Below are 25,254 nucleotides of genomic sequence, written 5' to 3' on the forward strand. Positions count from 1 at the left end.
ATGAAGACAATCCTGGCCTGCTTGGACTTTATATAGGTTAAAGCTCTTTGTTCTAATGAAGCTGTTGCTCAGTGATGAGTTTAAAAACAAGTTTAATGATGGTGAAAGGACCTAGTGAGGAGACAGGGCTGGTGTCACTAGGATGATAGTGGTGTTTACTGGTTTTCCTCACTGTTTCATAATTTTTTTAAAACAGGAAGGATGCTAGGAAGGATGAAAGAACCTCAGCTTCTGTGGCCCATTTCTCTCAGGTTTCTGCTGCAAGAGCCAGCAAGGAGCCCTTGGCTTGTTTTCTGTTTGCTTGTAACTCCTTCCAACCTTCACCTTCTCAGTAATATTTAAGCAGAAGCTCTTAATTTATTCTGTCCTGGTTTTGCCTATCCCCAGATCTGAGCTCAGCTGTGAGAGTCTGGTGCTTTCAAGTAATGTGAGTTCACTGGTCTGAAGTTTCTCTGGGAATGAAAAATCTGTTTGATTAAGGAAACACTGACTTCAGAAAGCCTATTGGCCTGCACAACTCTGCAAGGCAGCACTGCAGAATGTCTAATTATTTGGAACTGTTCTCTAGAGGATTTGGCTTGCAGAAAATTTGGTCTGATGTTTATGAAAGGTTTCTTTCCTTTTTCCCTCCTTTGCAGTTTTTATCTGTAGTTTCATGGTTGCGGCGCCGATCTTTGGTTACCTTGGTGACCGGTTCAACAGAAAGATCATTCTCAGCTGTGGGATCTTCTTTTGGTCAGCTGTCACTTTTTCAAGCTCCTTCATCACTGAACAGGTAAGATCTTTGCAAAGACACTTTGCAGGGTGTCCTGAAAAGATGGGCAATATATTCCTAAATAACTCCCCATGCCAGTGTGCTCAAGGGGAACATGTCCCTCTCGTGTGCATTTAACATTTAGTTAAATATTGTATTATCTGACCTTTTGTGGGAGAAGTGTGCTCTGTGGAACTGTGTTTACTTAACTGTGAAAGCTGTCACCCTTTGATCGTGCATATTCATAAAAAGCAACATATGAAGCATATCTAAGCAAGAGTTTCTGTTGACATAAGGGCTTTGTTTTGAGGGAGATCCTAAAGAAGCTTTAAAAGGCTTTGGAAAAGTCTTGGAAAAATGAATCCACGGCTACACAGTGGTTCTCTTCTGATATGTAACTGAAGCCATTGGATATTGTTGGGAAGTCTGCTCGTGGTATGTGGAATAACAAAATGCATCCAGCAGTGGTTTTACAGGTGCACTTTGGTTTCTGTCCACCAAGGCAGAGAAAATGGATGATAACGTGGAGATCAGACACAGCTTCAGCTCCTTCAACACTTGTCAGTGGATTTGTCTGGGGAAACTGGTGATGGACTTGTCAGGCTCACTTAACTTTGTGAAGCTCTGTGCCCCTCTCCTGCTCCCAGGACAGATGCAGTGCCCCATTCTGAGGGCTCCTCACTTCATTAATTTTCTTGTCAGAGGCATTTGGAGGAAACAATGATCTGGCAGTTTCTGCAGGGAAATAACCTCTTGTTTAAATCATGTTATAGCAGAGATTTAATTGCTGCAGGGGGCAACTTTCCTGGAGAGACAGATCACAACTCCTGGCATCATCAGACTGATTTCCCCAAGGCAGGCAGGGACATTCTTCATCCTTTCTGTCCAGCTTCGTTCCAGAGATTGCAGCATTGTGGTCATGCCTAAAGAATGACAGCCAGGGACTAAACCTCTGCAGCCTTCTCCATCCTGCCCACCCACATGCTCTCCAGTTTTTTAAAAAAAAGAGAGTTTCCACTTAAAGCAGGCAGTGGCACTCATGTCAGGTCTGGCTTTCACCAGGATTGGTTGTTGCTGCATTTCTAAAGCAAAATGCATATGGCCAAATGTGGAAGCCTTTAACTCAGTAAATTGTTCTGGGTTACCCTTGGCCAGGAAGCACCTTTTCCACAAAGAGAATGTCTCTTGTCTAAAATAATGAAGGATTTTTTTTGTTTGCTCTTTAATTTTTTTTTCTTTAAATTTTTTTTCTCATAACATTCTGGAAGAGCAGCTTTGATCAGAGCCCAAAGAGAGAAGCATTTTAGAGAGAACCAATGACCTTCTTATAAACACTTCTTGTGTTATGGACATATATTTATGCTTAGATTCTCACTGATCTCTCTGCAGTCAGATGGGTCCCACAGCTGGAAGCAGGGGAGCACTGGAACTGGACTGATGTTTTCAGAGTTGAATTTCAGTTTAAGGATTTGGGGCTTATTAGCTGAAGTAGTTCAGGGATTAATATATGTGGTTATTTGTACACAGGGGCTCAGAGTGGCAGTAACATATGTTGCGAATCCAAAACCCAATGTTTTGGAAGTCACAAGAGAGACAAAATCAAAATAGCCAGACTTGTGTTAAGTCATCCTGGATATGCATCAGTACTAACTCTGGGCCCCAAAGACCATCTTGACAAAAACCACCCTAATACTTAGAAAAATCGCCTGTCCTGATTTTCCTGCATCCCTCAACTCCACCAGAAGACTTAGTTATTAATCCAGAGTTCTCATGCCCACCTCCTGTTACTGACTCCAGGAGGTAATGGAAAATGTTGCAGCTGCTGTAAGGATGTTCTCTACCCAGTGGCTGCAGCAGCTGAGCAAGCTCCTAAGAATAATCAGCTTCCCACGTTATCCTTCCCACTTCGGTGTCCATGGTGGAGGTCGGATCTCTAACTGGGAAGACATGCCAAATTGAACAAGGTGAATTTCTGACATGCTAAAAGGGTCAGTGAAGAGGATTTTTGTTGGATTGTTTTTGTTTGTTTGTTTGTTTGTTTGTTTGTTTGTTTGTTTGTTTTCATGTAGGCATTTTTCCTGATCTTTCTTGTCTAGGATTCATTTGAGGAGTAAAATGTTGCTTTTCCTCTCAACATTTTTTTTCCTTTTAACACAGTCCATGTATTTGTTGGGAAGGAGGACAGAGAGCTGAAATATCAAAAACTCTTTGCTAGCACAAATAAAGGCAGTAGTAGAACTACTGTGAGTAGAGAAGTTCTCACATCCAAGTTGACATGAGAACACAGGGCTGGAGCTGACACAGGCTGAGCCCATTGGAGAACTCCTTTATGTGGCAGCACCAAAAAATCCTGAATTAGGTGAGAAACAGTAGCCATTCAGGAGGAATAGCAGACTGTCTTCAGGGATTGCCTTTCTTTAAATTTTGACGGTGTCTAGTGCCTCATGCATCCTGTCACTGTGTGATTAAACAGAATGCACAGCCACACAGCTGAAATTTGGGGTGCAAATGGAAAGAGCTTAACAAAGGCCAAAAGCAGCTACAGAGCTAGTGAACTCTGAAGGCACCCAGTTTGTAAAGCTCTTTGGTAGTGTGTCAGTTCCTGGCTAAAATTTGAACATCTAAAGGAAGCTGTGAAAAATGCTGTTGTTTGAGTCGATGACTAGATTATTGTGCAAACAAATGTACGGAGTTTACAAATTTACAAATTTACATGTTCATTCTTACCTGTCCTACTGTCTTCCCACAAGTGCATCTGCTGAGCGTGATGCCCTGTGGTCTGGGATATCCCTGGGGTCAGCTGAAGTCAGCTGTGTCTCTCCAATTCCTTGTATCCCCCAGCCCTTCACTGGGGGGTGAGGAGCAGAAAAGACCTTGACTCTGTATGAGCACTTACCCAGCAGTAATGAAAACATCCCTGTGTTTATCAGCTCTGTTCTCAGCACAAATCTAAAACATGGTCCCATACCAGCTACTGGGAAGAAAATTAACTGTGTCCCAGGCAAAACCAGCACAAAAGGATTGGAGTACAGTAAACAGGTCATCTAAGATACTGTCTAAATGGTATTTTGTTCAGCTTGGGTTTAAAAAAGTGACTGAAAATCGGCAGATAAATCAGGAATTGGATACATGTTCCATGCAGACAGTTGCTAGAGAGCTCTGCCTTTTTAAAATATCATTAGTTATTTATTATCAAGTATCTCTGGGTTCCTAATGTGGAATAATGACAGTCAAATAAATGAAGAATTAACTTCTTATCTGCTGGTAGCTACTAATAGGTAGATAATGGGCTCTAACAATGAAAAAGAAAATCAGGTCAAAATCTGGGGGCAGTTCTAGTGCACACAGGCAGGGATAGAAACCAGCAATGCATGAATTCCACACATACCAAAATAGAAACATGACAATCATGCTTAGAAGTTTGGTTACTGTTCATGAGATCTTAAATTAATTTTGAAACAAATTGTAGTAAGAAACCAAATAAATACTGCATCACAGAGTGATTCCATAAATACACCTGTTTCCATGGATAAAAATAGCTAATGATAAATTTAACTAAAGAAAATAATCAGAAGTAGTTAGACTGAGATGAAATTGATAAGCTCACTTTTAATGTGGTTTGATAATTTATGTTAGTACAGAATTTCTCTGTAAGACATGAGGCCTCCTCTGCTTTGGTACTTGCACATTTCTGATCTATAACACTGTTTAGCACTTCCTACAATAGAAGTTCCATTAAGAAGTTATTAACAAACTTGTTCAATAATCTAAAATTAGGTAAAGTTGGTACATATTTAGACATATCTCTAGATTAATTCCATTTATAGGAGCTTCAGAAAATAATATATGTATCTTAATTTTTATTTTTTACGTACAAACACCTGCTTAGAGATTTTCGCCCTTTAAGCCTGACTTTAAATCAGGTCTGCACCTACCAGCACACTTTTTGGCACTTTCATTTGCAAAACCCTTTCTTGTGTTGTTTTTGCCTTTTGCCAAGCATTTGGGGAAAACACTTGCTGGTTGTTGGTTCATGAACTGTAATAAATCAACAAAAAATCAGTAGGCTTCTGTGTGACATAGAGTCATATCCCAAAGTAAAGAAACAAGTGCACCATCTTCATGGAGTTTCTTTACCCAGATGTGTTTCCAACCACACAAAAATCTAAATATACATTTGTCTTCCTCTGTATCAATATAAACTCTGATGCAATAAGTAAGCAGTTTATTTCCCTAGGCAGCGTTTTCATGAGCACAGTGCCTGATTTCATGTGGTGACTGGTATATATATATATATATATATATATATATATGTCTGTACCTGATATACCTTGAAGTGATTTATATTCCAACATGTCCTTGGAAAGGGTCTGTAATCCCAATTGCACCTTTTCTCTCTGAATATGAAGCAACCTGGTTATCAGGAGTGATCATGCCACGTGCTGAGAGTTTGTTTCTGGCTGCTTGAATATCCACTTCTATTAGTTGTGCTAAGTGTTCTCAGCTTGCTTGAGCAGCAGGTTGTTTTAGATGAACCCTGGGGTTTGGTGCTAGATTTCCTGCCCCTCTCAGCCCATCCCTCTGGGACATCAGGACCCTCTCCCTCGTGGGCAGACACTACTATCTTAAAGCATGTAAATGTCCATGCCAATATCTTGAATAAAGCATATTTCTGTGTAAAAGGTGTGCTGGCTTACAAATGAGCAAAGGCTTCTGCTGCACCAGGCTGGGAGACCAAGAGTACCTAATACACAGCCAGAGCAGGATGTGGTAATGTGGGTTGGCTGGGAGACACCAGAGCTGCACATGCTAGAAAGTTGGGAAATGGAAAAGCAAAAAATTGACAAGGTAAACCAGGAATATGATTTTGAATTCTCCAGTTCTTGGTAAATGTTTATGTTCAGATTTTAATACAGCTAACATCATAAAACTTTTTTGCTCCCACTGCAATTTACCTCTGGATAGGTATTCCTCTTGGTGTGGTTTTCTTTTTCCTTTTATTTTGATTTATCTCTGGAAGAGGAAGAAGATCATTCATGGTGTAGTTCCAGTTAGTCTGCAGTGCTTGCTCAAGTCCGGTCTTTCAGACTTGCCAGTTGTATTTTTATTTCCAAAATTTGTCTTTCAAGGAGTTTCTAAAAGAGAAGCAACAAATTGTGTGCAGTATGGAACAAATGGTTAGTTGGGTTAATTCTAAGAAACATAAATATAATCCAACCACCCCTTCCACATGATGATTCACTATAGGAAAAAAAAAAGCCTTTAGTCTTAAGTGCTCCAGCAGAATTTGTAATATAAAACATAGAGCTCCTGTGCCTGTGGTTCCACTGTGCAAGATAAATACACAGCTTGAAAAACATAAACAAACAAAACTAAAATCCCCAAGCCATAATTTTACATGTAAGAAGGAGACTGAGTGTTGTCTTTGAAGTCACCATGAATTACTGGAATGTTTATATCCTACTGTTCCGGCCTCTTATTTTTGAGCAGAACTCTCTCGTAGAAAAAAGGCAAAAGGGATTCTCCCAGCAACTTTGGGAAGTCAGCTGCATGTGCATTCAGTCCCTTCCCTCCCAGGCAGTTCCCTGGGGCTGTCACAGACCTGGTGCTGGAACTAACGAAAGAGGTTCATGGCCAAAGCTCTTGGTTGGCTCTGCTGTGTTTTGCCAGCTTTGATGTGGCACAGGAGCCCAGCAGACAAGCACGTGCTGCTGACATTTGGATTTCTGTGCACTTGGCCTTTTCTAGACTGCTCAGGAAAAATATTACCTACTGTGGACTCTTATCAGAAGGAGGTCAGGTGAGTGCTAGTGCTCTCTGTGTGGGTGGTGTCAGCTCCCAAATCACTCTGAGCTCCAGTTCTGGCCCTTGTGCTGCCCTAGTGCCCCCTGCACCACAAGATACCTGCAGCCTCCTGCTCTGCCTCTGCTCTCCAAAGTGAGAAGTGGCAATCTGTGCATCACCTCTTCTTCCAGCTATGAGAGCTCCCTCCTCCCCACAGTGATCTGCTGTGCCAGGGGCACTGGGGTCAGTGGGTGCCTGGTGAAGGAGGTTCTGTGCTGGGCTTAGGTGGCTCAGAAGTCCCAGTAAGAGAGAGAAAGGATAAGAGCTCTCATCTCTGCTTTACACTGCAGAGTGGAATTCTGTGTGGACCTCATTCTGCCTCACTGTCCCTCTCTTGTATATCTGAAGGGAGGTAATTTAAAGAGAGATAGTTCCCACAACCCCTTTTAGAATTACAGAATTGTTGAGGCTGGAAAAGACCTCTGAGGTCATTGAGTCCAGCCATTAACCCAGCATCACCACCATGTGAAATTGAAAGGCATCATTTCTTTGACCATTCACCAACAAGAAGGCACCTCCTGTTCCTTCCAAGTGCTGTTCCCAGTGCTCTTGTAAGTTTTATTATCTCACATCTCTTCATATGGATTATATGACATATACTGTAGGAAAAAATACACTATTGCTTATTCCTTTAATAATGGAGCTCTGACTGAGCTGGCCTTAAGGTATTCTGGGTATCTGTCAAGTCTGCTATCATCTTCAGCACAGCTGATTCCAAATAATGTATGGAAAATTGTTTTTCTGTAAGAACATCTTCTTTTGCACAGACAAGTGCAATGACTTGAACTCTTGAATCTTGAGTCCTCACTGTTCCCTCAGATTTAACCAAGGATGGAAGCATTGGGAAAAGATTTATATAAATGAAATAGTTGTAGAGTGCAGAATTGCTGTCAAGTGTTTGTCTCCTGGTCGTTTTATGTTCCTACCTTGTCCCTTTGTACCTGTCACTCTTCCAAGGGAAACTATAAATGAAAACCAGATTAAAGTGTTCTCAGAGCATCAGACCCAAAAAAGGCAATCTATGAGAGGAGGCAGCTTTTCAAAGGTGTTATCAGAAATTGAAGTGTATTTTCTGCTCAGCGTTGGGGTTTTTCCATCCAGTATCTGTGTCCATGTATCTGTGAAGTATTTGGGAAGAGTTATTGAAAACACAGCTGGTGATGGCTGCCAGGAGAGACACAGCGCAGTTCCAAAGCTTACTCAGAAAACTTATTCTTGTGATGAGAGAAATTAACTTCAAGTAACTATCATAAGGAATATCTCTACCACACATTGCATTTCCCATCTGCAGAGTGTCTGGAACAGGAACAGGTTTGCTCTTCCCCCTGGGACCTGAGAGCCATCAGGGTGCACCCCCCCACATCCCACCTTCCCCAGGTGGGGTCAGTCTGGCACCATGTCCTATTCAAATTTCTCAGGTCACCCCAGCTATGTGCAGCTGTGTGTCCATAAATGGGCCTCCTGCACCCTGCCACTTCCTTTTAGGTCATAAATTGGTCTGAAGTCACACAGTGTCTGAATCAGACGCTGTGGATACTGAAAGAAGAGATGTTTCCATTGCTTAGCATCAGAACTCACCTGCATTCCCGTGTCTCACTGCAGAGGCTGGGATTGCAGTTCAGTGGAATGAGGGCAGTTACTTGCACTGAAATGTCAGACCTGCCCCTCAGAGCTCAGGCATTCTCTGGAGCAGGTGGACATCCAGAAACAGGCTCACAGCTCAATGCTAATTTGCACAGGGTCTCAGCCCTGTAATGGCCTGTCCTGTTTCAGAGTGCTGTTTGTTATCTGGGTTACTGGAAGTTGTTGAAACCGTGATCACAGAGTCTGTGATTGTGGTTCTGATTCAGCTCCTTCTTTGGAAGTCTGTGGGAACCTTTTGTGTGTCTGTGACAACTGAGTCAGACCCTACGTCAACACACATTGGGTGTTGTTTCATTTGATCATGGAAATGCTTAGAGACAACAGCATGGTGCATTAACGATTTTTGCAGGCCAAAGACTTTTATAGGTTTGTCCCACTTTTTTGCAGAAAGCTGAATTTATAGTCTGTAGGTTGAAGAGTAGGAAAGTTAATCTGCTGTGTCAGTAAATGGATGGTGTGGAAGCAATACCTGCCTGTAACATTCCACCTGTCCTGTTTTTGTTGTGCCTGAGCAGGAAATCTCACCTGGGCCAGTGATTTGCTGAGGAGGCAGAGGGAAGAAGGCATATTTACTTTATTTCCAGGCTGTGTGTGTCTTGGAAACACTTCTTCTGTTGTCTGTTAAAATGTATATTCTGCTTGTCATGCTGCAGCAGAAGCCTAACCCCAGGGCATGCTGATGGAACACAAATAATGTATTTTTTCTTAACTCTGCATAAGTGGAAGTCTCTATAATGCTTTAGTATTATGTTTTATAAATAATTATGACAGTATCTTAAGCTCAGCCTTGTTCAAAACATTGAAGGAATGGAAGAAAGGGAAAATGCTCCTTAAATAGACTGGGGTTTAATCAGTTGGTGTGGGAAAAAAAAAAAAAGGAGTAGTGCTGCATGTAAGTTTCCAAGCAAATGTTAAAATATAAAGGAATTGTAAAATTAATTTTCTGTCAGTCTAACAGGATCCTTGCAGTATGCTGTGGCCTGAGGGACACAAGTTATTCCTGATGTGGGGTCTCTGGGTGCATGCTGGGCTTCCACAGGGGGATGTCTGGCTTGGTAAAACGAGTTCAGAAGCAAAGCAAGTCACTGCTGCAGTGCCTGGGTGGTCCAGTGATTTTGGGAATTCACTCCCCAGCTAGCTGTGCATTGAGGGTACAGAGAGGGTGCCACGTTGGTGGTGTAGAACGTGTGCCTTCATGATCCACTGGGATGGTCAGATCCGGGTCTGGAGAAATGTTCCCATTTTTGAAGGCTGCAAACTGATGTGTGTTCAGCATGGATATAGTGAGGCACCTTATGGAAGGTTCTGGAAGCCTGGAAGGAAGCACAAAGCTTTAGCAGAGTATGGTTAATGATGCCTCACAAAGAAAACAATCCATTCATCCCAGGTTTAGGCTCATTAGGAGGCCTGGAAACAAATCTATTAGCAGAGTGGTTCTTGAAGGTTGTGCATATTGTCCTGAAAAACAGGATGCAGGAGAGAGAGAATGTGTTATTCAGGCTCTGGCTTCTGTTCAGATGCAAAAGTATGGGTTTGGGCCTTTCTTTGGTTGAGCTCCTGGCTGCCTGCTGATCCAAATGCATCAGTCACTCCTTGGGAAGTGTAAGTGCTTCCTCAATGGCCACACAGTCTTCCTCTTCAGTCTTTGGCCTCCTGGGTTGTGCATAAAGGCTGGGAAAAGGACCATTATGTTCTAAGTCATGTGCAAATAGTGGGAAGAAGGGAAATGTCTTACAGTACCAGGTGCTAAATTAGTCTTTTGAAGTGTTGACATTTCTTTTAAATGTATAAAGTTCCCAGGCTACACAAAACGCTGCATTTGCAATTCAGATAAGTCAAATTAGAGTACTAATCTGAACCCTACTTAATAGATTTTGAGCTGGAAATCCCTGGGAGTGGTGCTGATCATCAAGTCTGAAAAGATGAGTGATGAAGCCTCATGAGAAGATAGTCACAAAATATCCAAATGTGTTTAGTGTGGTTTAATAGGTTGTCATTTTGTCAGATAGGCTGGATTTAAAGAATGAAATTTAGCTACAGCACGACAAAACCTTGTCAATTAATAACACTTCAAAAAGGAACATGACAACTGTTCAAGGAAAATCATGAATAAGAAGCAACTCCTAAGTAGAAGGAATTGGTAGATGCACCACTTTCTCTCTGGAAATCTGATGCTAAAAGTGAGGCATCTCTCAGATATGGGCCAAACATTCTGCAAGATCAGCCTTCTGCACGGTTCTTGGAGGTCTCTGGATCTTGATTGATTGAGTCAGCAAGCCAGGGAAGCATGAAAACACAAAGCAGGAACAAAAAAGAGAGTTTGGAATTATTTAAATGGTTCTTCAGCAAAGTTGCATGCAAGAGCCGACCTGCTGATGTACTTGACTTTTTAGCATATGCAAAGCAAAATATGCCAAGAATCAGCAGAACCAACAGTATGGGAAAAGTTGCAGGGACTGTAACTTTGTGCTAATTTCATTTAAACCTTGAGGGATTCCCTTAAAATGTGTCCTTCATGCATTCTCAGAAACTGTTCTACACTTCAAAATGCATCTAGTGAGAGCAAAATCTTCACACCTGGGTGTCTCAGTCAGTTGGGTAAAGCTTTTCTCAAAGGGTGCTGAGAAATCAAAGTTTCTGCAATGGTTTCAGGGATAGGGACATAGGACTGTACTTTCCAAGAATCTCCAATACAACCTGTCTGATGGATTTGACTAAATTTTTGTTTAAGAACTGGTGCAAACCAAAGAGTTTGGGCCAAGATGGTCCATCGTGTTAAAGAGGCTGGATCTCACACATTTTTGTAGACATCACTGGAGGATGAGATGTTGTTAGTGCTAGGTATCAATGCCTGTAAATGTTCTGAAAATCTGGCATCTCTTTATTGCTTGGATTTAGGTTTTGCTTGTGACTCATCTATGGCTGGGACACAGTAGCCCATTATTACCTGTGAATATCCTTTGGGTCAGTGGATGCCACCCCATATTCCACCTGCATTTGGGAACCTGTGTGTGTCTAGAACCTTGCAGTATTTCCACACTTGCAAAAATACGTTGTATTTCTTCCAATGCTATTTTAGTGATTATGGCTGTGTTTGCACTCTCAGGAAGGAAACTGTGATAGTGCCTAATGCCAGAGATATTTGAGGCAAGTGCTGGTAAGTGTGTCCCACCTGACAGATCTGGAACAAAAAGCAACCATTTGCTTCCAACCCAGAACTATCAGTGTTCTTAGGGGAACAGTTTTGGAAGATACATTCTGGTGTAATGGTTTTGTAACAGGGATAAATGACCACTATTTCAGCCATGTGAAGGGCCATGGACTCCTTTGGGCCTTACACCAGAGCCAAGGATGAAAAGAAGTGTTTTAACTCTGTTTTCTACCAGGCACTGGGAACATGGGGCTCTTTATGATCCCTGTGATTTATTTGAACATCAGCCTTTTTCTTTAAGGTCTATTTTACAGCAGTGATGCATCTCCTGGATGAGGTTTGGTGAGTGAGCAACCTGGTACCTTCCTCCCAATTGCTTCCCAGCTCCCTGTCATTAATCCAATATTAATGACCAAGAAACTAAACTGAGGAGAATGTAAATCCCACCATTTGCATGTCATAGTATTTTTACCATGGGCAGGTCAATCAAATGAAAAGCCCTTCAGTTAGGGAGCTGAAATGCTGCTTTGTCTTAACTCAGTTCATTAGGACCTGGTGGTGCTGCTTCGTCACCCAGTGTCTTGTAATTAGACTACCTAATGGGATGGCGAATGGGAATTGGGCTGGCTCCTTTTTTTTGTGCTGCCCAAAACTGACTGAAAAGCAACAAAGGATTCCATCAGGACTGCCACAGCTTTGGAGAGGAGGAGAGTGCTGGGAACCTGGATTTCAGACACTGCAATTTTAGTGCTGAAAGGGAATTTCACATTCAACATTTGCAGAAACCTCAGATAACCTTGCCACAGATTTTTGTCCCTGTGAAGCACAAAGCAGCTCTGTGGAACAAGTGCTGTGGGAGTCTTGTTACTTCCAGGGTGGTTTGGGTTTATTTTTTATCTCCAGAGCACTTAATTAGGTGTTTCACTTTAGAGCCTCCCGTAGTATGCAGTTGTTAAACACTTTAGTTGCTGATTGAAGTGTGTGATGAGTGAAAAAGGAGTATCTTACAGTCTTTATTGGTAATTTTTGTATACTAAATAATAATATAAATCTCATAAAATGAGGATGCTTTAATCAACCAGAATCTTAAGTGCATTCCGAAATAAAACTTTCCACATTCAATTAAGTGTGCCTGAACAGGCTACCTGGGAGAACTGAAGCCATTAACAAATACTAGAGACAATCAAAGGAAAGGTGAGTGGACTTTGCTTCATCTCCCTTGCTCATTTTTATATTTAAATATGTATTTTGGTCTCTTTCTGCTTGCTGTTGTCTCTTCTCCTTGTAGGGCTCTGAGTAGCAGCTGAATTTTCCCAAAAGGGAATTGTTCAAAGGTGAGGTGTTTAGAGCTGAGGATCAGTGAGACATTTAATGCATCCAAATGAGCTGAACTTTGGAAGTGTTTAACAAACTGTAAATGGATGCTGCAGAGGAATCAGATGTGCTTTAGAAGTTGTTGTATAAGTCCATCCTAAATGCAAAGGGTTTCAGTATTGACCCTTGAGCAAGTGATTAATAAAGTGCACTAAGGTTTCAATAACTCAGTAGCTTGCTGTTAAATCTTGGTGTGGTGTAGCAGTCTCATCTGTAACACAGTTATAACCTCCAGCCAGCATATGTAGAACATGTACACGTGAATAAAAGTAATGTGAATGTGTGACTAAAACCTGTGAACACTTGAAGGAAAAAGGCCAGGGACACTTGTACTTGAATTTTAGTGACCTGCTTGTCAGAGTTGAGGGGACGATCTTTGGGTAAGAGAAACATACTTTGCCAGACATAAATGTTAACTAGTATAGTTTCTATGCCAAGCAAGCTTAAGGGAAAAGGAGTGAAGAAAAACCTGGTTAGTGTGAATGTGGCAGAGACATAGCAAATGTGACATGGTATCTGCCATATGGATTTAACTGAATTTCAATACTTCACCTTTGCCAAAGTGGCACCCTCACTCTAGAACTGCTTCTGTCCCCATAGAGCCCATAGTGCTGCTTTGGTGAATATTGTTACCTGATGGAAGGTGTAAGGATGGAGCCAGACTGTTCTCAAAGATCCCCAGTGAAAAATGAGGCAAGGGGCACAAACTAAAATACTGGACATTTCACTTAAACGTAAGAATAAACAATTTTACTTTGAGAATGGTCAAACACTGCAACAGGTTGTCCAGCATGGTTGTGGCTACCCCATCTTTGGAGATACTCAAAACTCCATTGGACATTATCCTGATCAGCCTGTTGTAGTTGGTCCTGCTGTGACCAGGGGACATGGACCCGACTATCTCCAAAACTCCTTCCAGTCTCAGGTATTCTCTTACTCTGTGAGTGCTTGCAAAAGAGAAGAGCAGTTAAAAAATGGTGATGGAAAACAGACTTAGCATCAAGAGTTCAGTTTGAAGGGAGGAAACTGTAGAACTTAAATAGAATTCATCAGTGATGGAAGTTCTAGGAAACGGTTGTGTACAGTAGTGACTTACAAAGTAGTTGTGATGGTAGAGATGGGGAGTGAAAAGTAGGCATGGGTGAGTGACAACACACACAATGAGGGAAGAAAAGAGGAATCTAAACCCAATCACTTCCCTGCAGTGGGACAAATGGCATCTGCCCTGGGCCGCCCTGCCTGCAGGACTCAGGGCTGATCAGGGGACAACTCGTGGTGGAGGTGAGAAGGGTGGTTCGTAATTATATTTATCTGACAGGTAACTCTAGCATGAACTTCTTGTATCTCTGCAGCAAACAGATAAACACTGATAACTCTCAGCATTGCCTCAGAGCTGATAACCCATCAGTCTGTCTCCAGCTCATCTTCACCTGAGCATGTGCCCTCCGGTCCATTTGTACCACCCAGAGACTGAGCATAACCCACTCCCTTTGCATGTAGGAAATCCTGAAACCAGTGCTTAGCCAACCTCTGAACAGAGGAGAAAAGGACTGGTCAACATCTCAGTGCACAGTTTTGCCCCCGTGCTGGTTTGTATTTTGGTCTCTTGGCTGGCAATCCCATAAGGGATTAGGTTAGATCACTTGTCAATAAAGATAAAGAGCTTAATCTTCCTCTGTTCCTGCTCAAAGATCTCCCAGATGGTAAGACATCAAATGGCCAAAATTTGGAATGAATATTCAGTTACCCCAAAAATCTGGGCTGGACTAGACAGGAAGACATATTCTTCAGGATTGGCATGGAACAATTCACCAGTACTATGTAGCCTCTCTGTGGCTCTTTACAATATTTATTCTGCTTTAATTAGAGAAGAGTTAGAACCATTGATGTTTGAGAAGATGAGGTGTGTAGCTTTGAGTTTCATATCTGGATTTGACATAGCATTCCCATCAAATATTTGGGCCCAGCACTTGTATCCACCAATGGAGGCCAGGTGCCTTGGTTATATATATGCAAAATCCATAAAACTTTAGGGGTGCAGTGTTGGAAGATGTATTTAGGCTTATCTGTTCTGCTGTGGCCTTTGTCATCCATCCAGGCACAGAATGGAATTTGAAGCATCAACCTCATTGTTTAATGTCAGCTTGTCTCTCGTGCTATGTCAGTGTCCTTGTTAGACTTGGAAACCTTCAGATTCTTCAAGGTGATCCCTCATTCCTGGGAGGGCGGAGAGAATTTGAGTGTTTAGTGTTTAAACAAATATGTAATGCCATTCCAGTGCTCAATTCTTTAGTGACTCTCAGCTAATGAGCTGGAATTTGAGCTGTGACTGTGCAGGAGTCAATGCTCTTAGTCACCACCCTGATACTCAGAGCAGGTTCCTGCTTTGGCTTACCTCATAGTTAATGGTGCATCTTTTGGCAAAAGATGTGGTGTGTCATCATTGGCCATTTAAATCCTGCAAAGTGCAGGGAAAACTTACTAGAGCAGAGGAGGAAATGGTGTTTGCCTGGTCAGAAAATGCAGGGTCTGCTCAAGGAGGCCAAATTCTGCATGTGAGTGCAGCTGTCAAAGGGAACCACAGTTGTGCAGCCCTTGAATTGATATTTGAGCCTGTGGAGTTTACTTTGTTCAGCTGGCTCCTGAAGCATCTTAGATTTATCCAACTCATCACTTGTGACTGCTGGGCTACCCTGGCTGCCTAGTGCAAAGTTCAGCCAGCTGGAGAAATACGGGAGTGTAACTCAGGGAAATTAGGACAATCCCAATGCTTTCTCCTTAGTTTATTGTCATTTTAGGCTCTGTGTGGCAATCCCAGCTGCCCATGGTAGGAATGACTTCATGAACATTTGCTTTCAGAGGATGCAAACCCTGATTCTATATTCTTGATTTTTTTGATAATAAATATATATAATTAAAGAAGGAAAATATGGCAAAACTCAGCTCAAAGAGGAATTTAATGGTACCTAGTGCTCTTTTACATCAGCTAAATGCATTATCCACAGGAGTTTAACTCAACATCCTCACACAGGGAAGGGTACAGGTGCAGGTGCTGTAGCTGTATAAAAGATCCTTCTTTTAGACCAGCAGCAGCAGTTTTAAACATGGTTTGCATTGGTTCTGTGCATGCACAGGAATTAATGGCTCTGGAATGACTCTGTCTGTGGGATCTCCTCAGTCCATGTGTGCATCATCTGAAAGCAGCATGTGTTCAGCTTCTTTTGAGACCCTTACAAACTATTCCACATTCAAATGCAAATATTTAACAACCAAAGCTTAAGGATCATATGATTCTTTAGACAGTAAATCTGGTGCTTCAGAGTTGTACACATATTTGGCAGATAATAGGTTTACTACTGGCAGATAATCTTTTAAAGAACAGCGGCTTTACTTCTTTTGTTGACTCATTAAAAAAGGAGAAAGAACTTCAAGCTGTAATTAGACCTCTTAAAACATATATTACTCCTTGAATGGTTTATACAACTAGTATAAATGTATAATTAGGAGGTTTCACCAAACATGATTAAAGCCAGTCATGTGTCCTAGGCCATCAAACATTTATGTGTGCAGGAGATTGAGAGTAAAGTCAGTAGGAAGGTGTGAATAGAAACCACATCATACATTTTGTCTGTTGGACCTGATGTTCTCATAGGTCTTTTCTAACCTAACTGTATTATAAATACTTCACCCCAACCATGAAAGCTTTTTTTCAGATGTAAATTCTGAAGGATTGTCACATCCATAGCTTCTAGTGTTTGGTGACACTGGTGACACTACTGAGACCAGGTCCCTTGGACCCCATGATCTGTCACTCTTGTTACCTATGGCTTGCTGATAGTTTAAGAAATGTAGAAGTTGGTAGGTAGAATTTTCTATTCCTTATTGGCACATCCCCATGGCATAAGGGTTTGTATCCCTTTTGAAATGCACTTCTATTTGGAGGAATTGGGTTTCTTTTGCTTTATGGCCAGAGGGTGTTTTTCCTTCTATATATTTATGAGATGGGAAGAAGAGAGCACGTCCATTGACCCTTTGTACCTCCCATTCACAGGTAGGAGTGCTTCCTCCATGCATTAATTTCTGGTGATGTCATCTCTTGAAGGGAAATTCCCAGGAAGGCTGTGGCAGTTCTGGGTCTCTGCAGCCAACATTCTTTCCATATGTTGATGGTTTATTGTGTACTGGAATCTTCCCTGGCTTGTGTCCCACCAGCCACACAAGTTGGAGAAAGGGACTGGAAGCCCTTTTTCATCCTGAATTGCTCCTTATTGACCTGTAGCAGTCATGGTGTGTGGCTCAGGTGTCCCTTTCCAGTGTCACATCCAGGGTGGTGCCTTGGGCTGCTCCATGGCTCTGGCTGTGGAAACTCATGGAGCTGCACTGTGGGCTGATGCACTCATTCCAAAAAACCCAGTGCATCTCTCCAAACCAGGAGATGTTAGCAGCTCTCATGGAGGTGCAGATAGTCTCTGCTATAACTGCTTTCCAAAATTGAAGACAAATTAATTGTTTGTCCTAATAGTGCCTTGTTTCAAAAAAACCCTTCCGTTTCAAGCATTTCATTTTAGGAAAACACTATTGATAAGTGTTGAAGTTTTTGGGCTTAACCTATGGGGAAGGAATTAGTTCAGGTCCTGAAAGCTGACTCAGATATTTTCAATTTTCCTGCCAGAAACCTACTTGCACAGATGAACAAATTACAGCAGAGTTACCAAGTCACATAGAAAGGAATGAGCTTCCTCAATATATATCAATATCTGCTTGGGGAACAGTGAAATTCAGTTAAAGTCTGAGCTGCCTGTTCTGTTTTTGAGCACTGACAGAACTGAAATGGTGTCAGCCCTTTTTCTCATTAAACTCCTGAGAACCTTGAGGTAGGATATAAATGGAAAAGCAGTGGGGGGGAAATCCAGTGCAGAGCAAATGGCAGAGATGTCCTGCTACATCTGTGGAGGAGAACAGAATTTTCCTCAGCATGTGGAATATCTGACTTTGCCATGTGTTTGTGCAGGTTTTCGTGTTCACATGCACCTGGAGAGGAAAAGGGATGTTCCTATGGGTGTATGTGTATAAATGTACACAAAAAATAGCAGTTGTCTCTATTGCATATGGGGTGGTTTCAGGACCAGTTCTGAGTGGTTCATGGAATGCCTGTGGTCCAAATGAGCAGCAGCATAAGAATTTTAGAGTTGTGTTGTTGTTTGTATTTTTTTCTTATATGAAAAACAAAAAGACGAGGCCTGTCATGGATGGGACCACTTTTTGCCTTGGGGAGCTCCCTAGCTGTGCCTCTTCAGAGACAACTAAAATATAAGTTTTGAGTGAATGATTAGAGATGGAAGATGGGGGCGGGTCTCAGCTCATTTTAACAAATTAATTTTATCGTGTGAGTTCCAACAGGGTGTATGCTAGCCATAGATCCTGAGGAACTGGTAAGAAGAGAAATTAGCTCTTTAATCCTAGATAGAAAGCTCCAAAACCAGGTGCAGTATGGAACTGACTAGAAATAATTCCTGAAATTGTTTTAGATTTTTGTATGTTTAATCTAGTTGTCACAACTTAATGGCTGCATGGTCTATCGTCTTGAATATCTGATCTCAGAAGGGCAATACTATTCAGGTCTTTATGTGGATTATGCTTTTAAAGACTGCTTTTATTCCCAGATGAAGTCAAAATCTCATTGCTTAGATTTGAATACCACTGCTTCAAAGAATATAGTTTAAATATTAAACAGATATTTGGAGTGTGTCAGCATGGGATAAGCCAGGGAGGAGGATTTGAGGAGGAACTGAGAGAGAAGAGTGAGTGTGCTACTTGTTGCAGATAATTTCCTTGTATTGGGCATCTGATTCCTTGGTATTGATGAAACTGAGTCACTCTACCACAGAAGGAATACTTGGTATCATTTTCCTGCTTTGCACAGGGACTGTAAGTGGAACCTTCTAACAACATTGTTTGGAGGAAATTCCTACCCAGTGTGTTCACTGGGAGTGATACCACCTGGTGAACACAAAATCGTGTCATTTTTCTGGAGGTATTTCAAATTGGAGGAACATCCAGTGCATTTACAAACTTGTCATTCTTCAGGTGTAAGTAACATTGTCCATGCTCATCCCAGGCAGGTGACTGCTTTGCCTGTCACCCTCTCTGTGATCCAGATCTAAACTTCATCAGAAACCACAGCCAGCCTCCAGTTCCCTGCTTTCTAATTCTGCATGACTAAGCCTTTCAGCACGTTATAAATACTGTTGCTCATTCAAAACACATTGGTTACCTGTGCACCAGTGACTGCCAGCATATTTCTGCAGTGGAGTGCTTGAGCATTGGGAAATCGACACCAATTAAATCACTTGAGTCACAGTAGTGCCCTTTCTGCTCACACCCACGTGTGTGAGTTACGTGCATGCAGCTTTTGGGAGATGTATGAACGCCAGCAGCACTGCACACACCCTGCCAGCTAAAAGGAACTTGTATTCCTGCAGAAAATGGGTAATGCTCCGGAATTCACACCAAAACATGAGGAAGTGAAGGGCACACAAAAGTATTTTGGTTTTGTGGCTATTGGAATCCTCAAAATACTCTTTTCAACCAGGGATTACAGTGAGGAAAACAATGCAAACATGTCAGTGGTAGATTTTTGTCTGCTGATGGATATATTTATGACTGAGGTACGTGGCTTGGAGTCTCCATAGCATTTTCCATGTTTGTGAATGAGACCTGTACTCTGGCTTGGCTTTGCTGTAGGGCACAAAGTCAGTAATTTCCCTTGACTTTTTCCTATCTGAAGAAGGAGAATTTGTAATTGCTAATTTTTCCCAAAGTCCTTTCGTGTCGTGGTTAAGGAAATATCGTAAGCATAGAATCAGAGTGGTTTGGGTTGGGAAGGAATGTAAAGCCTATCTCCTTCCACCCCCTGCCATGGGAAGGGACACCCTCCACTATTCCAGGCTGCTCCAAGCCCCCATCCAGCGTGGCCTTGGACATTTCCAGGGATCCAGGGGGCAGCCGCAGCTCCTCTGGGCAACCTTTGCCAGGACTTCTCCACCCTCACAGGGAAGAATTTCTTCCTAATATCTAATTTAAACCTGCTTTCCTTCAGTTTAAATCCCTGCTGTTCTTCTCACAAATGATCTATGGAATAATGACATAAATTGAGGATTTGTAGAGGTTACATTTGTAGAAATAGATTTTTCTGTGCTTACAACTTTCTGAATTGACTGGTTCATTTCTGCCCCCGCAATTATTTCTGGGTGTACCTCAAGCTGGTTAAATGGCTGAGAGCTTGCTTGTGCTCATGTATCAGGTATTCAGGCATCAAAGCATTGTGTCGTAGCCTGCACTCAGCAGCACCCAGAAAACTGCAGGGGCAATGAAAGAGCTTAGGTTGAAAATCAAGTCCTTGCAGTTCACAGAAGTGTTGCTTGAAATGGGCCATTAAGAAAATTCTATTAGAGAAACAGTTCCTTTTTGACCATTTTAGGTTGTGTTGTGTGTAGGTCATGTGAAGTACGTCCTCATTCTGTGGGACTGCCCTTTACCCAGAAAGGCAGGTAGTTCCCTGGGCAGCTGAACGCCTCCTCCATGCCCCTGCCCTGTGTGGCTCCAAGTCATTCTCTGCAGGTCCTCCTCAGAGAATACATGGATGTTCCTGGGGTTCCCAGTAAAGCTCAGGTCTCCTCTGAGAGGTTTGGGGAGCTGTCTGCTGCTGTTCAAGGCAAGTGGAATGAGATGAGTGCTTAGCACCTTTGAAAGATTCTGTTATTCTGCAGCTTTTAATGAAGGAAGACATTTAGTTTGGGAGATTGCAGGTTCAACTCTTTCCCAGCTTAGAAGAGCCTTTAGGATTTCACATTTGGAACCTGTCCTTGGCATGCTGGGGAGGGTGGGTTGTGCTTGGCTGGAGCTGGTGTTTCTGGATCCCAGAGCAGTGTTTGTTACACTCACCCACCTCCCCAGACCTTCCCAATTCAGTAAGAGTGAGCTGGGATCTGGGAACAAACTGGGTGTCTTCTGCCTCTTCTAGAATATATTCTTGAATGTCACTGAGTAAATGTTTTATTATTACTTCTCTTTCATGTCTATAAATCTTCACAAAAAATACAATCCTTTTCTTCTGGGCAAAAGACAAATAAAACAACTCTGAAGTTCTAAAAATAAATGCATACAAGAGGATCATTTTCCAGTCACACTAATTTGTATTTCCCTGACTGTTGTCCACCCTGAATTTAAAAAGCCAAGGAGGGACCTGCTAATGTTTATATTTCTTTTCTCAGTATTTCTGGCTCCTTGTGCTCTCACGGGGTTTGGTTGGCATTGGTGAAGCGAGTTACTCTACTATTGCACCAACCATCATTGGAGACCTGTTCACCAAAAACACGAGGACCCTTATGCTGTCTGTGTTCTACTTTGCAATTCCTCTGGGCAGGTAGGTGACACAAAGGTTCTTCAACCTGATTTTGGCTTTTCTCATATAAACTCACACAGATCTGAAATTGCTAATGATGATACTTCTTGACTTTGGCTGGAATGGTTTAGACAGGAAAATATTTGGAGCAGTGACTAATTAGTTGCAGGAATTAGATTCTTTTTTTGGCTCTGTTACTGGCTTATGTGTGACTTTTGGGAACTAATGGGAAGTTTCTTGTTGGTTTATTTCATTTTTTTCCTACTTTTTTACAGCAATGGGGTGGAAATGGAATCAAAGTATTTTAGCTGACTTTTTCTTTCAGTGGAGTTTCTTTATCAGCCCAACACAGTATCTGATTGTTGGGACAGGAGGGAATCTGTCATTATTTTAATTTCTTTTCACCACATAATGGGTGACCCTCTATTGTAAGATTGTCAGCAAGCTGGCTTTGCATAGTTTTCATACCAATTCCCAGAGCTGGACAGCATCCTGGGCAAAAGGGAATTATTGGCTCATTTCCAGCAGGGAGTACGTGGACGACATGTTTCAAACTCAGAGAAAGACTTCTGGTGGTGCATTTTACAAGCTGGAACACTTAACCTGTGACGTAAAACTCACAAACGTCCTTTTGCTCTTGAGGAAAAAGAGAGAAACTAATTCTTAATGGGTGAAAAGAATATTTTGCCAAGAGGACCAAGGATTGCAAGTATTCACATAGAAAATTCAATGAACTAGAAAGAAATTACAAATATTCATCCTGTTGAGTCTGATTCTGGGACTTCATTATCTCAATATCCAGCAGCAGCATGGATTACAAGGCCATGGAGGATAGGACAAGGGCTGTAAACTGAAAGATGTTTCAATTGGATATTAGGAAGAAATTCTTCCCTGTGAAGGTGGTGGGGCCCTGGCACAGATTCCCGGAGAAGCTGTGGCTGCCTCATCCCTGGAAGTGCCCAAGGCCAGGTTGGACAGGGCTTGGAGCAGCCTGGGATAATGGAAGGTGTTCCTGCCCATTGCAAGGGGTAGAACTGGGTGGATTTTGAGGTCACTTACAACCCAAACCAGTCTGATAATTCATGGTTTGATTTTGGGGCCTGGCTGGGTAAAATGTCCAGTTTTAGGGAGGTTACAGCTGACAACCTCCAAAGCTTAGCAGACTCTTCAATAAAGGGGGGTGGGTTTGGGGAGGGGGCTCACAGTTGCCCCTCGGCAATCCTGGCAACTTTTAGCCAAGGCAATCTCAGCAACAAATGCAGCAGGTTTGGAAAAGGGTATTTACCTTCAGTTCATGTTGAGAGAAACATGGCTATGTTCACCTTTAGTCTCTTGTGATGCACCTTAGGTGTGGCTGAAGGTCTCCCATCAAGCCTCTTGCATATTCTTCTTGGTTTTTCTTCCAAGCTAATAGAAAATAGTTTCTTCCTGCATTATTAGATGCTATTTAGTGCTATTTAGTGGCAAGAAAAAAAAATCTGATGATGGAATATGGCCTGTCCTTGAAGGGCACTTTTTAACTGAAAGCTTGAACATAAAATTGTTTAATATTCATATTAGCTCAGAGAAAGGCCTGATGTAGAAATGAAATTGGGAAATAAATGTGTTTTAAGTCTTTGTTTCCATTCACTGTAGATTGAAAGGTCAGCTATAAACTTCCAAATTTCCATCAGATTTGAACATTTTTGGATCAGCAGTGCTGGGCAGAGTCACATACTAGCCACCATCTGCTTCAATCCCCATATTTCTTTCTGTAGGACAAGAGAGCTGAGGACACACAGTTGGTTGTGCTGCTCCCTGCCTTTGTCTAAGAGCAGCTGTGACTGTGGCACACTTAGAGCTCTGACCAACTCTCATCTTGGCCTTTCTTGCAGTGGCTTGGGGTACATCACTGGGTCGAGTGTGAAGCAGGTTGCTGGAGACTGGCACTGGGCACTGAGGGTAAGTTCTTAATGACACATCTTAATGAGAGTTTGTTAGTTGATTAGTGTTAGGAAGAGTTCTATCACACAATGGCTCAACCTGTTATTATATCTGAAAGGTGAAGGGCTGGAAATTACATCTGTGGATCTTAAATGCATGGCAGATGCACTCTCTAAGCAAAGATGTATGGACTTGGCTTGTGGGACTTGGTGTTTTCCCTGCTTGGGGGCAAGAATTTTCCAATCACTTTTCATATCAATCAATCAATTCTGACTTCTTGATGGGGACAGGAAGACGAGGCATTGGCCTTAAATCAACTCCACAGTCTTTCAGTCTCCTGCTGTCAAGAAACTCTGAGAATGGCTTCCGGCTTTGAGGAAAAAACACTTTGTTCCAGTTTCCGCTTGTTTTTCTGCCCTGAGACAGTCAGTTTCCTTCTATTTTAACCTCTTGGGACCCTGATAAATGGGCTGAAAAGATAATCCACTCCAATCACATACTCACAAACAGCTTGTGCACACAAAGATGTCTTGAAAGAGCTGAGAGGAAGTGGCTCAGCAGAACTGGTTTCTGACCTTTGGTACTGTGGGTGGCATGTGAGGTGCATTCTCTGGCTCTGGCACTTCATGGAGACCATGAATCTCATGAAGCTCAGGCCAACACCATTTATAACAGTAGGTGATGAAATACAGGAGTTCCCATCTGAAGCAAATATGTCCTCTGTGACACAGGCCATGCCCAGGGTAAGTAAAGCCAGGAACATCACCATGAACAGTTCATCTGTAGCTGGGAGAGTGGAGAGCAATTTCCAGCTGTGCACCTGGAGTGGAAAATAGAGTAGCCTAAAGCTTCCCACCAAGAGGATGCTGCCTCATTAGCAGAAATATTTAAGAGTAACATGAACTTTGAGCAGAGGCCAACACAAGGAGTGAAAACCCCAAAGCCCATCCTCTGGTCAGTGGGCTTTAACTGGAGGACTCAGAAAACCCAAATCTGACTTGAAAACCCAAATGGTTAATCTGTGAAAAGAGATCATCACTAGGACTTTTTAGATGGTGTATTCACAGTTATCCTGAGAAATCCAAGCTATCTGCAAGACTGTACTCCTTACAGGTCATCATTTCCACTATAAATGACACATTGATGCAGGATTCTCTGGCTGTACAAAATTTGGGGAATCTATGAGCTGCACACATCTGTGGTGCTTGCTTTGGACACCATTGCTCAGTCTGTACTCACACAGCACATATAGAAAACATCCAGACATCAGTGTAGAGCAGCTTCCATCCCTATGGCAATTATTGCTCTCTTGCAAGGTGGGAATGATTCCCCAAGATGATGCTTCCCTCTGTGATCTCCTGTGGGTTCCAAATACAGAAGAGGTCAGGAATAATCATACTTCACTGGGCTGAAAAAGACAGAAGGGCACATGGACAAGTGGCAGCTTTGTCTCTAACAATAAAGTGAGTGTTTCACTGCAGCATTACTGAGTGTTCATGGGTATTGTCCTTGTGGGTACTTAAGCTTTTAGATAAAATTCAAAGAGACTTGAAGCATCTGGCTGTAGAAAAAACAGAATTTCCAATTTTTTATCAGTGCTGTGTCTTCTCTTCAGCTGTCATAAGGATGCTGTATCGGGCTTCAATGTATTCCTGGATGAGCGATTTTCTTACTTTTAAGTTCTGAAACACTTTTGTCTTTCCTTCCCTAGAAGGATTGTGAGTTTGTCATCCTTGGACATAAAACACTGCTCCATATGTAAAGGCCGTTCTCAGGTTAATAATGGAAGCTTTTTGTTGTTGTTGTTTTTTGGGGTTTTTTTTCCAAACAGGAATTTATTTTTTAAATAGCATGTCTAGATGAGATGATAATTGAGTGAAATCCATGTTCCTATTTTCCTGATGGAGCTATTTTCCATTCTGACGATAATGGAATTTCAATGTCAAAACAAGAATAGTTTTTATAGCCTGCAAAACACTGTGAGATCTTAGTATTTTTGCCTAGTGCTTAGAGAAAGGATTGGATACTGCGAAACCAAGCCCTTGAATGTGTTGTTTTCCTATCTTCCAGCATGAATTTTCAACGTTTCTTGGTCTGTTGTACTGAGGTAACCTGAGGAAAATGCCTGAAAATAGGAAGAGATTGTGGGTTAGCTGGAAG

The 25,254-nt window shown here is 42.1% G+C and overlaps 1 protein-coding gene across 1 annotated transcript in view; it reads left to right on the forward strand.

Moving 5' to 3' along the window:
- LOC134052530 (sphingosine-1-phosphate transporter SPNS2-like) overlaps positions 1 to 25,254 on the forward strand; it is a 113,634-nt gene that overhangs the window by 61,382 nt on the left and 26,998 nt on the right. Inside the window, exons 3-5 of the mRNA XM_062507020.1 lie at positions 639 to 775; positions 21,041 to 21,192; positions 23,046 to 23,112. Coding sequence (XP_062363004.1) covers positions 639 to 775; positions 21,041 to 21,192; positions 23,046 to 23,112 — 356 coding nt within the window. The remainder of the gene's footprint in view (positions 1 to 638; positions 776 to 21,040; positions 21,193 to 23,045; positions 23,113 to 25,254) is intronic.

Source organism: Cinclus cinclus, chromosome 22 (genome assembly GCF_963662255.1).
Source record: "Cinclus cinclus chromosome 22, bCinCin1.1, whole genome shotgun sequence".
NCBI lineage: Eukaryota > Metazoa > Chordata > Aves > Passeriformes > Cinclidae > Cinclus > Cinclus cinclus.